At 39.0% G+C, this 12300-nt stretch overlaps 1 protein-coding gene across 4 annotated transcripts in view; it reads left to right on the forward strand.

The window, feature by feature from the left end:
* Window positions 1-12300, forward strand: part of SH3GL2 (SH3 domain containing GRB2 like 2, endophilin A1) — a 218375-nt gene that overhangs the window by 34272 nt on the left and 171803 nt on the right. For 3 of the 4 annotated variants that reach the window (XM_045042683.1, XM_045042681.1, XM_045042682.1), the window contains exon 1: window positions 8559-8702. The exons of the other annotated variant lie outside the window; for it this stretch is intronic. In XM_045042683.1, coding sequence (XP_044898618.1) covers window positions 8574-8702 — 129 coding nt within the window. In that variant the 5' untranslated portion in view covers window positions 8559-8573. Of the gene's footprint in view, window positions 1-8558; window positions 8703-12300 lie in introns of those variants that run through there. 4 annotated transcript variants of the gene reach the window in all.

Raw genomic sequence — 12300 nt, forward strand, 5'->3', positions numbered from 1 at the left:
CTTGTGTACCTCTGCCTTTATGGATTGGATTTGCCTATTCTGTACATTTCATATCTGAAAGAAATAATGCAATACATGGTCCTTTGTGTCTGGATTCTCTCCCTCAGCATGATGTTCTCAGGCTCCATCCATGTTGTAGCATGTATCAATGCTTCTTTCTGTTGCTGCTTTTTACCTGCCTTCAATGTATTCTGGACAGGAGTAAGGAGATGTCGGGTTTTTTGTTGGCCTTGAGGAACTTGAGACAGTCTTGTCATTCGTTGTATAGTTAGGAGTCAATAAGAGTGATTTCTTAGTGTGATGAAAGCTTTTCTAATGTCTCAAGCTCTAGGATCGGAGAACTGTGTGATAGTGAAATACTAGGAGTGTTGTTACATGCTTTCAGTTGAAGAAATAAAATATTAGTGTTTTCTAGTTTCCTTTCAAGTGAAGTTTTAATTCCTTCATTTTCAACCACTTCTCCCACAAAAACAGTGGTATGCCATCCATGCCCTATTGAAAACTGTGCCTGTCTTTACAAAATACCCAGCTGATGTTGGTGAAAATTAAAATGACAAAATATTGTGTTCAGATAAATAACAACAATGGCTATATTTTTGGCAAGAAACCACATGATTGTCCCTCCCCCAAGCAGTCTGTTCCCTTCAGTTTTGAATGTTTAGTAATTTGAAGCGTCCCAGAGGAAGACAGCATTTTTTCCTTTGTTGTCTGTGCTCAGCTCTGAAAATTTTATTTGTCAAATAAAGGACAGTTTGTTTTCCCTCAGATATTTAAATACCTTTTAAGGAATCTGTCATGCAGAGTGCCTCACCGATTGGGGAAAATCTTTGCTTTGGCTCTTGGACTTTCCAGTGATCACTTTGTAATGCACATAATATGCATAATGTGTGGTGATCAGAAAGGAATGGCAGGAAGATGTTTTCATACCCATATAGAAGTCATTTTAGCATTTCACTACTATATTGGTTGTTGATCAAACATTTGGAAATGCTTATTTCCACGTTTTTGCAACGTGAAAAGCTTTCCTCTTCCCTCTTCTTTTCTCCCCTACTTAGCTCCTCTTAATGCCACTAAATAACCAGCGCCTTATTTGGCTGGCTGCCTGGTAAACCAGATGACTGAAAACAATACTGGAGATCTTGTGTGGTCACTTTCTAAAGGGTTTTGTGCTTCTTTTATATTCTTGTCTCCCTCTCCTTCTTTGGTGGGTAGACTCAATTATTTGGCTTGTGTTTGAGAAGGGCCTGGGCAAAATGCCACTTATCTATCTTTTCAGCTTTTTGGGGACATGCTTTCTTAACAGATTTCTTTGGGATATAAGGTTCTTTCTTTAACCTGACTAATCTTTTTCTAGGTGCTGCAAAATACTGATCATTTTTAGCAAATTATAAACATTATGTTCTTCAGTGTCACAGAGTTGCTATGGTATATATGTACATTTGTGTGTATAATGCTGAGGTTTCTGAGAGGAGGAAAAAAAAAGATTAAAAATCGTTGCCCGCTTTAGACTTGGAAATTAACATGACTGGGTTAGCCAGATCCCTCTGTTGGAGGAAATAGGAAAGATTGGATTGAATCCTATGTCAAGGAAATTGACTTGGCTGGATTTCAGGTAGCAGGATGGGCTGGCCCACTAAAGATCTGTGTCAGTATCCTTAGTGGCCCTGGAATTGGGACAGGATAACTATTTTTTTGTAATAGGTCAAACTCTGGGGGGAAAAAAGGGCAGGAAAACAACATTCAGTGAGAACCTCCTGTGTGTTAGGGAGTGTTGCTTAAATACTATGCACATTCCCGCATAACAACCTTGTGAGCTATGTATTGTTGTTATTCTTATCAGGACCACTGCTTTATAAATGGGGAGACTGAGACCCGGAAAAGTTAACTAAGTTTGCTAAAGTGAAATACCTGGGAAGTGGGTGTCAGGGGCTGCTGTCCCCCAAGCTGGTGAAGTTTATCTTTAATCTGTCTCTGCTCAGACTCTTTAAAGGGTGCAGTTGTTGGAAAATGATGTGTATTATGGCTGATGGAAAAACAGAGGACAAAAATACAAGATCCCTTAAGAGACTCAAATTCCTCTGTACCCAGAATGCTATAATAGTAGCATTTCCAGGCACAGGAGTAATCTTCCCTGACCTCCGGGGACCTACAGGTGTGCCAAGCTGCCAGTGACACCCCCTGATTAGGGAGAGTGCCCCATCAGGTTCATCTGGGAATGCCCTTCTCTTCCTGCTGCAAGAGTCCCCTGGTACTGTGGCCCTTCCCAACCACTCTGGACACTTTGTGTGGTTCCTGCTCACAGGTGCTAAGTGACTAGCAGTGACACATTGCCTACTGTTGCTTGCACAATTTGGAGAATCAGTGGTTGACATCCTGATGAGCACCCTCCAAGCTGCCTGAAGTCTGTTTTGCAGAAAGTGTTTTCTGATACCTTTGGTAGTTCTCAAATAAAGCATGTTATTTTCCACCTATATTTTCTATGAATAATTGGGCTTTAAAAAAACCTGTGTAATATTTCCATCTGTGGCATTTCCCCTTATAACACCTTATTTTTTATTCCCCCTATGAATTACATGCTCATTGTGAAAAACTTAGAACAAAAGTTAAATGAAGAAAAGCCACTACCCCATTATGAAGAGATCCTTGTTAAAGTAATTCTGTATTTCTTTTCTATAGAAAAATAGTAACGCTAATCTCATAGAACTCAGTCAAATAGGTGTAATCATTTTAATCAGTTGACAATTGAGTAGTTTAAAAAATAGTTTTCCAGAGTTTTGCTTTCTCTACTGCATGGTAGGTTGTAGTCCTGTGACTAAGAAAGTTAAAGCTTGTGCTCAGTGGCAGGACCCCAGTGAGAACCCGGATAGTGAGGTGGTCAGCATTCTGCCTTCTTCAAGTCTTCCTAATTAGTGCAGCCTTTGTTTGGTAGTGGTGAGCTACCTACCCATCATTTTATTTATCCCACACCAGCCTTAATATTTGGAGGAAAATTTATTTACTAAGCTCTTGTGTATATACCTGTATATACGACACAATTGATGAAGCACTTAGGTTCCTAGAAAAAATATAAACTAGGAAGCTTTAAGGTTTTTAAAAAAAGAAATAACGATACTGGCAAAGGGGCTTGATGGCTTTCTGTAATAGACAAAATGATTCAGTGACCTGTTTCTCAGGAAGGTGGCAGCTACATTTTCTCCATTGTGGGGGAAACATACATGGTTACAACTTCAACTGTAGCTAATTGGTTGAAGTGATACTTCTTAAAAATTGGAATCAACAAGGAGAAATCTGCCAAAACGTATTCTATATGCACTCAACTAATAAAAGGAGCTGTTGCATTTTTTTGTGGTGGTGATGTTTTTATTTTTATTTTTGCAATGTAGTGGAGGAGGGAGGAAAGAGGCTGAGTATCTGAGAGTTGGAGCAAAGTGAATAGGTAGATTATGAATATATATGAAATCGTGAAGGGGAATAAAATATTGTTACTGCTTTATCAAAAAATTTTTTCTTATTTAAAAAGTATCAACTTTGAGCATCATGTGCTGATATAATAATTTCCTTGCATTGCCTCTTTATTAATAGAGACTGCTTGTTTTAGTAGATTATTGCATCTTTAATTTTTGTTCTAAAGAGACTAGTAAAAATAGTTTATGTACTTATTTTTAACTTCATTTATTTTGTTTTCTGAGTAATACAGTCAGCAGAGTGTAAAAGGTTCGATACTGTTGTATCTATTCTAGTCCGCCTGGCTATTCTTCTCCAGAGGCAACCAGTGTTGCCTTATCATGTGTTTCTATCCAAAGATCATCCATGCGTATGTTGGCAAATGTGTATATGTTCTCTTCCTCTCGCTTCCTTCCTTTCTTACACAAATGCTGGCATGCAAAATATGCCTCTGTGTCTGTTTTGACTTCATGTACCTTGTAGATTATTTTGTATCAGAACATTAAGAGTTCCCTCATTGTTTCATGGTTGGGTAGTAATCTGTTGTATTATTATGCCATAATTTACTTAACCACCTTGCTATTGGCAGATGTTTAAGGTGTTTTCAGCTTACTCTTTTGAACAATGCTGCAGTTTATAAAATTGTTTACATAGGTAGATTTGTTTAGAAAGAAGTAGAAACCAATAGCTGAAAAATTATTTTTTAGTTTTTAAAAAAATGTTTATTTATTTTGATAAGGAGAGAGACAGACAGACAGAGACAGAGAAAGAAAATTCCAAGCAGGCTCCACACACAGTGCTGAGCCTGATGTAGGTCTCGATCTCACGACCCTGAGGTCATATTTGAACTGAAATCAAGAGTTGGATGCTTAACCAACTGAGCCACCCAGGTGCCCCAGCTGAAAGATGGTCCCTGGAGATTAGAGAGCCATCATTGTTTCATAAACTGGTGCTCTTTGGAACCCTCATTAGTAAGGCAGATGTTATTTGAGGAGAAGGAAACCAGGATTTCATAGCCAAATAAGCTTGGGGAAATGCGGTATTCCCTATTTTCTCTTGGAGCTCCATAAAAGAATTAGCACATTAAAGACTTGAAGTACTTATGTGGTTTTAACAATAGCAACAGAAAATTATCAAAGGTAGTTTTTCAGACTTATTTGAGCATCACATATTTCAAGATTCTTATTAACATCTGTCAAGACTGTTTCAAGGAAAACCCAGTTTGGGGAATGTTGACCTGTGTGATTCCTCCCTGACTCCCAGATTCCATAGATAACAAAAACTAGCTAACCACTTGTTTTTTTTGTTTTGTTTTATTTTTGTTTTTTTTTCAGCTGATGAATTGGCTTGCTGCTTGAGTCCTGTTTCTTGACACCTGTAGGCTTGCTCACCTCTCTGATCCTAATGCTTAATGTGAGAAATGCCTTGTTTGGAAAGTTGTGTGTCAGGACCTTCTTGTGTTCATGGGCATGAAGACAGGTGGGATCTGATGTACTGGGTGGACCCAGTGTGAACTAAAGCCTGCAGTAGTGGACTAAAACCTGCAGTATGTGGGGACAAAAGCAATAAGTTCATTTTGGCTGGGGTTTGGGACTTAGTAGAGGGTAGAGGAGACTGGCGAGGCTTCATAAAATAAGCAGCCGTCCAGCAGAAGTTGTGGTTGGGAGTCCTAGTGTGGAATATGGGGTGGAAAGCTGTACATACTGTTTTGCTTCAGCGCACTGGTTCTCAACACCCCTCCCTCGCCCTGGCATTGTTTGCAGACATTTTTGGTTATCGTGACTGGGAAGGTACTATTGGCATCTAATAGAGGTAAGGGATACTGCTAAACATTCTACAATTATACAGGACAAAATACTTCAACAGAGAAGTATGCAGTCAATAAAACCCCAATGATAAATCTGCTCTAGTGGGATCCTACCAGAGTTGGGGTCTTATTAAGCTATCATTATTTCTTTGTCCAGGCATCTGAAGTGGCATAAATCGACCATTTGCCATTTTGGAATGCTGCTGCTCCCCAGATGCTAGAATTCAACAATGTAGATTCAGGGCTCCTTTGTCACAGTTTTGTAATTTAAAAAGCTCTGAAAATATAAAGTTTCTTCCCAAAAAAGAAACTTCCCAAAGTTTATTTATCAATAAAACGTTACCTGCATTGACTTCCCTGATGAAGTTTCCGAGGAGTCTTGATTTACTTGATTTTGTGTGAATGTGTTTGATTGTAAGGTATTGGCCCAAACTGGGTTGGAGTTTTATGTAGAATGGTTGGTGCAGTGTATTATCTTTCTAAAATGTGAGAAGTTCAGTATTACGAGACACTTTGAGCCCCAAGATTTCTGATAAGGGATTGTGGATTTATATATTGAACTAAATTTTTTCCTAAGGAATTAAGTAGTTTTAGTGACATTTATTGATTTTTTTTTTAAATTCCAAAAATGACACAGGATTGTTGTGAAGAATTTGAGTGCAAAAGTTAGTAATATTAACACCATCCGTGTAGTGCTTGCTGTGTGTCCAGGGTGTTCTCAGTACTTTATGTGTGTTAACTAAGTCTGTCTTCAGAATTCTGTTGTTGTTTACAAGACATTTTGGTTCAGTGACTTGCCCAAGATCCCATATCTAGTATGTAGCAGACCTGGGCTTTAAACTCTGGCACAAAGAGGAAAATCATGCATCACCTCAACAGCTAGAGATGTTAACTGCTTAGACAGTTAAAAGAGTAGTTGAGTGAACCATAATTTATTTAAATAGTTTTCTGTTGTTGGGCATTTAGACTGTTTTCAGTTTTTCACAATAGGACATTGACATGTACACGTTCATCTATAAATATTTGTCCACATCTTTGATATTGTTAAAATAGAATTGCTTAGTGTGTGTAACTTCTTACAGATTCTTCATATATGTCGCAAAACATGTCAGTTTTATACTCCCACCAGCATTCACCCTCATCAGCACTGAATGTTAACATTTTTTCCCCTTACTTCTGATTCTGAGATGTAGTATCTTGGTCTTTTCTGAGAGGATGAGACAGATGGCTGGACAAATTTTAATTTGTCAGGATACTAGGGTTAAGAAAAAAATCTCAGGAAAAAAGCACCCAAATTAAGTAGTTGAAACAACTGATTTTTTAAAATTTCAAATTTCAAAAAATTAAATTTTGTAGGCAGTTTCTTTTCACATTGATCCATGAAGTTAAATTGTGGCTCCATTTTAAGTTATCATGAAGAGTTGACAGAAATAAGAATATCCAGCATTAGGGGATGTTCTGGTCAGAGTCTTATTGGTATATGATCATTATTTGACTAAAATGGCCATTGCGTAAGTATTTGTGGAGCATTTACTATGTGCCTTACACTGCAACCCTATCAGGTAGGTACTATCAGTTGGGTGGAGAAGACCAGGGAAGACCCCGGGGGAGGGGTGGTTAGGGAGTAGGGATGATTTTAGTTTTGGATTGGTTAGATTGGAGGAGTCTGAAAGATGGAGATGCCGAGAAGGCCATTATATCCAAAATAGTTGGGAGTTATTAGCTTGGAAGCTCACCAGATTTGCCCTGGTAGTTTATCAGAAAATTATTTTAATTTTTTACGGTGTGTGGCTCATGAGAACACTTTATAGCTTTTAAAGATGTTGACAAATTTCATTTGATAGCTGTGATTTTCATATATCAAACATGTAAAAATTTGTGTCTTCTTGCCCTTTTAAAGACTTGCTTTAATGCCTATAGGTAACCTTTATAACTTGGTTTTACTTTTATTTCCACAATCAACAATGTGTGAATGGGTTGATTATTGCCACTTTTCTTCATTGTAGGTAATTTTACAGCGAATGCCTTTGTGCATAAAACACTTCCAGCATCTGGGATTATTTATTTGGAGGTAGATCGGAACTAGAATTATTGGATCTTAATTACTGGATCTTAATATCTGTTGCAAAATTACCTTCTTGTGCTGATTTTTGTTCCACAAATATGTGCAAGACTTACTCAGCCAGTGGGTTGAATGTTATCTTTGATGATCTTTGTGACACCATCGTTCACTTCCTACCTTTTAGAAGATATTGTGTAATCACAATCATGTGATAGCTTTGTATACTGTGTCTTTATTTCACATTGATCTGTGTGAATACTGGATTCACACAGAGTATTGCCAAGAATTTTCACAAATCTAATCAGATGAGAATGTGGGGCTCATGATCATTGTTCTTTAACTCTGTCTGAAGTATTGATGTCAGGATGATATTTAAAGTCACTCAAGATTCAGTCTTCCAGAGTCTGGCTGATGACAGCAGAAATACCTAGAATTCTGTAAAAGATGACTGTTTTTCAGTGTGTAGTTTGCCTGTCTGTATGTGATAAGTGGTAGGGAAGGAAAGCCATTATGTGCATAACTCAGGACAGTTATCTGGTTATTTCGGGCAAAATTAAAATGACTTTTTGACTGGAATTTTCCAGTAATTGTCTCAGTTTTCTACTTTGTTTTCCATTTTTTCCCAGTAAAAATTTTACTCTCCAACCTTTAATTTCTATCATTTTTCCTCTGGTTTTCTGCAGCCAGTGTCCCTATTTTGTGTAGTTTTCTCAAAGTTACTACTGATTCCTGCCTCCAGAGTTATGGTCTCTGGTGTTTTTTGATTATTCTCAAATGAAATTTGGGGAAAACTGGAATCAAACTATGTCAATTTGGAAATTTCTGCATGAACTGACCTTTTCCTTGTGAGCTTTTAATGAATTTGTATTATGAGTTGTTATGAAAGGTTATTATGTAGGGATTACTTATTAGACTGGTTACTCACCAGAGGGACACATTAAAAAAAAAAAAAAAAGTTTGCCCACCCATCTGGTTCTTCCCATATCCTCCCAAACCATCTTCAACTGGGAGAATTATAATATGCAAATAAGCCATCTGCAATGTCCAAATGGGAGGATAGCTTCCATTTCTTTGTCAGAGATCTGCCAGGGCTGGGTAGTAATTTCAGTAGCTTTCTTAAGATGAAGAGGACCTGTTAAAAAGTACCTTGATTAAAAATGTACCTTATTACAATAATAGGGACATTTGGAATTGGGTGCCCAGGCCACTTTCTGAGTTAAAAAAAATCTCCTGTTTCCAGATTCAGCCTCTAACTGTGGGATGTCTGTGTTCCATCATAGGTGTCCTCAACTTTTTAAAAGAATCCCTCTACAGAGAAAAAAAAAAAAAGTGATACCAATTGAAGAGTTCAGATTGAATAATACTTTTGGGCCTGTCTTCCTTAAGAAAGTAGGTACTCACAGTGTTCTCATTTTCAAAAAAAGCTATATGTCATGTCAGTGTTGAGTAGTGTGTGAGGAGCTTGTGGGAATCTGGGTGGAGTGGTCTGGTAAGTAGACTGGTTGGAAATATGGACAGGTATAGTCCAAACCTCCATGTGTAGTTCAAACCTCAGATGTGAATGAGATTTTATATAGGCTAGCCTTTAGACTGAGAACAAGAGACCTTCCAGTTTTAGGGGATTAACTGAAAAGTTGCCAATGAAGGAGAAGTGAGCAAGGAAGTAGGAAAGCCAGAAGAGATTGATGTTTTGGAAACTAAGACATGACAGTGTTTGAAGAAGAATGTAATGTGTTTTTTGTTTGTTTTTCATTTTTGGGGGGGAAATAATTTCAAACTTACAGAAAAAAAGTACAAAGAATACCTGTGTACTCTTTTCCCAGGTTCACCTGCTGTTAAAATGTACCCCTAATAGCTTTATCATTTCCTACACCTCCCCCCCACACCCACAACTCCACCCCCCCTGCCAACACACAGTTTTTCTGAGCAATTTTGAGGATGTCTTACATACATACATCATGGTCTTTCACCCCTAAATACCTAAATACTCATTTCCTAAGAATTGGGATAGTCTCTTAGATAACCACAATGCAATGATCAACTTTAGTAAATTTAATATTTATATTCTAACTTGGCTGGTTAACTCAGTGATGTCTTTTTATAATATTTTTCCCTCCAATGCAGGATATAGTCTAGTTTCAGGTATTTTCTTTTATTTCATTCATTAGCTTTCTTTAATATGAAACAGTTGCACAGCCTTGTTTTATCTTTTGTGACATTGAAACTGTTTAAGAATACATCCTCCCCCCTTAAAAAAAAGAATGGTCCTAAGTTTGGGCTTGTTTGATGTTTCCTCATGATTGGATTCTGGTTATATGATTTTAGTTGGACACAACATCCTTCTTGGGATATCACATATGGCAGCAAATAATTCCCATCAGTAGTGGTAACTTTGACCACTGTCAAGGTGTTGTCCTGTTTCTTGACTATACAATTACTGTTTTCTTCTTCCTCCCTTGCAACTAGTAAGCAAATTGTGAGGACACACTACATCATCATGGAAATAACCCTCTTTTCATCAAAAGTGATGCAATATTTATCATCCATTGGTGGTACCGGTCAGATCTAATCTTTACTAGTAAGTGTCCAATCATGAATTTTGAACTCGGTGCTCTTTCCATGTTTACCGGTCATCCTTCAGCATTCTGTAAGCAAGGAGCCTCCCTTCATTCTTGTCTGTTATTGCTATGGAGTCATGAATTCTTGTTTTCCAGTGGATTATACATCACTACTGAACTCCATTATTTTGTTTAAATTGTCACAGAGCTGGCCAGTGGGAGCCTCTTCAAGCTGGCTCATGTCCACTTTGTATTTTCCCATGATTTTACTACATTTTGGCATAATGAGGTACTCCAGGCTCATTTCATACCTATTCTGCCCCAATCCTGGAATCATCCATTTCTTTTAGGAGCTCAGTTCCTTTTGGTAGAGAAAGGTTTTATTGCACCTTGATGCACATATTTTCAGTGATCCTCTCTGCCATATGAAGTATTGGGCCCAGACTTAAAAATTTCTTAGTTGCCAATTTCTTAGTTGGTGAATTTAGTAGAGCAGAAATCTTAAGTAATGAGGAAGGGTAGTTTGGATCCACAGTTGTCAGATGAGGAATATGTATTCAGAGTGTGTCTGAGATGAATTTTGTTCTTGTATTTATTCGTAATCCTTGGCTGGAGTTAGCCTTACAGATGGTGGTGTCCTTTTCCCTCTGGCCATACATTTTTTTGGGAGGGGTCTGGCCTACATTTAATGAACATGCATATTCTGGTTCTCTCTCCTGCCTGAATTTTTAGTTCTGATGTCTCACCAAGCCCAGGGAGGGCAGGGGTTTCTCCTTTAACATTAGATTATCACGTGTGAATGGGCAGGTGGAAGAGGTGAGGGGAAGGGTGCTCTACCTTCCTCAGGAAGGAAGCAGCCTGCAGATTCCATTTCATCCAGGTCTCTTGTTGACTGCTTCCTGGTCCAGGAGCCCCATCTTGAGTATTTCTGTGTAGGTTGAGGAGAATCACAACTGCAGGACTGGGGGGTTCCCTTTCTTATAAGCCAGTTTTCTTCATTGTCCCACACCCCATTCACCTGATGATTTCTGACATTCTTTTACTGTTTGGAACTATTTAAGAAGTTTTTCTATGTGTCCTGTCACAGGATTGTCTGGACAATTGCTTTGTATGGTAGGTGGGGAGAGATTAATTCTGTTTCACAGGTGAGGAAGCTAGGCAAAGACAGGAACTTTGCAAAGGGGAGACAGCTGGTAATCTGACCCAACCAAGATTTCAACCCAGTGTCTCTGTCTCTGAATTCTGTGTTCCTTCACCTTGGTCTTGGAGACTGTGAGACTGAAGAAGGTATGTAAGTCCTCTAGAATTGGCCTAGGTATGGAAATTGGTGGCGATAGGAGGGGGAGTAGATTTCTTGTTTCTCAATTAGCTTCCAATGTGGGGGCTCACATATAGAGCATATAATTTTTCTTCTTTATGTGTTTATTTTGAGAGAGAGTATGCATATGAGCAGGGGAGGAGCAGAGTGGGGGGAGGGAGGAAGAGAGAGAGAGAGGGGAAGAGAGGGAGGAAAAAGAGAGGGAGAGAAAGAATCTCAAGCAGGCTCTGTGCTGTCAGCACAGAGCCCGATGCAGGGCTTTATCTCACAAACTGAGAGATCAGGACCTGAGCCCGTATCAAGGGTCAGAAGCTCAACAGACTTAGCCACCCGGTGCCCTGAGGGTGTAATTTTTCACTGTGAAAGAGAAGCTGAGGTCACTGTGTATCCTCATGGGAAATCAGACCCAGAAATATGTCCAAACCCCAGGGTTACCCAAAGGCAATTAGGGAAAAGTACACAAATCAGTCTTACTGCTCTGTGGTTGATGAAGCAGAACAGAAAAGCTGTTCTTTTCTCCTTGTTTTTATTTTGGACTTTGTCACCTGATCTGATCTGATGGGCTCTTCTGCCGGGGTGGGAGAGGGATCCTCTTATTTCTCTGGTTACGTTTCACAGAAGGAGGTTCTGGCCATAGCACACAGCAGATGGAGCCTGTGGGAGCCCATGTTTGTACGCCTTGGCAGGCGCAGGTTGGGGATGGATTTTGACCTCTACCTGGCACCTGTGCCTTTTATTGCCTCCATATGTCAGGAGAATCTCCCCCCATAGGAGTATTTCCACATTTCCTCTGGCCTTGAGGCCAGTTTTGGAAGCACCAGCAGTGATGTTGAGGGAGACCTTTGTGAGGGGCAGTTAAGGAGATGGTTTGAGGCTGGAGAACCATTCAGCTGCCTCTTCTAGTAGCTTCACTGGGCCGGGGGCATGTCTTCAGAAAATCCGTAGTTGGGCTGTATGTCTCACATTTTCTGCTCCAGTTTTTTGTTATTTTATTAAAGGCTTCATGTGCTTGGATTTTTCACATGGCAGTTGTGATATTTTTGTTGTTGTTTTTAAGAATAAAACAGTAGAAATCTAATGCAGTTACTTCAAGACACATACCGGCAAACCT

This window comes from Felis catus, chromosome D4 (genome assembly GCF_018350175.1).
Source record: "Felis catus isolate Fca126 chromosome D4, F.catus_Fca126_mat1.0, whole genome shotgun sequence".
In the NCBI taxonomy this organism is placed as follows: Eukaryota; Metazoa; Chordata; class Mammalia; order Carnivora; family Felidae; genus Felis; species Felis catus.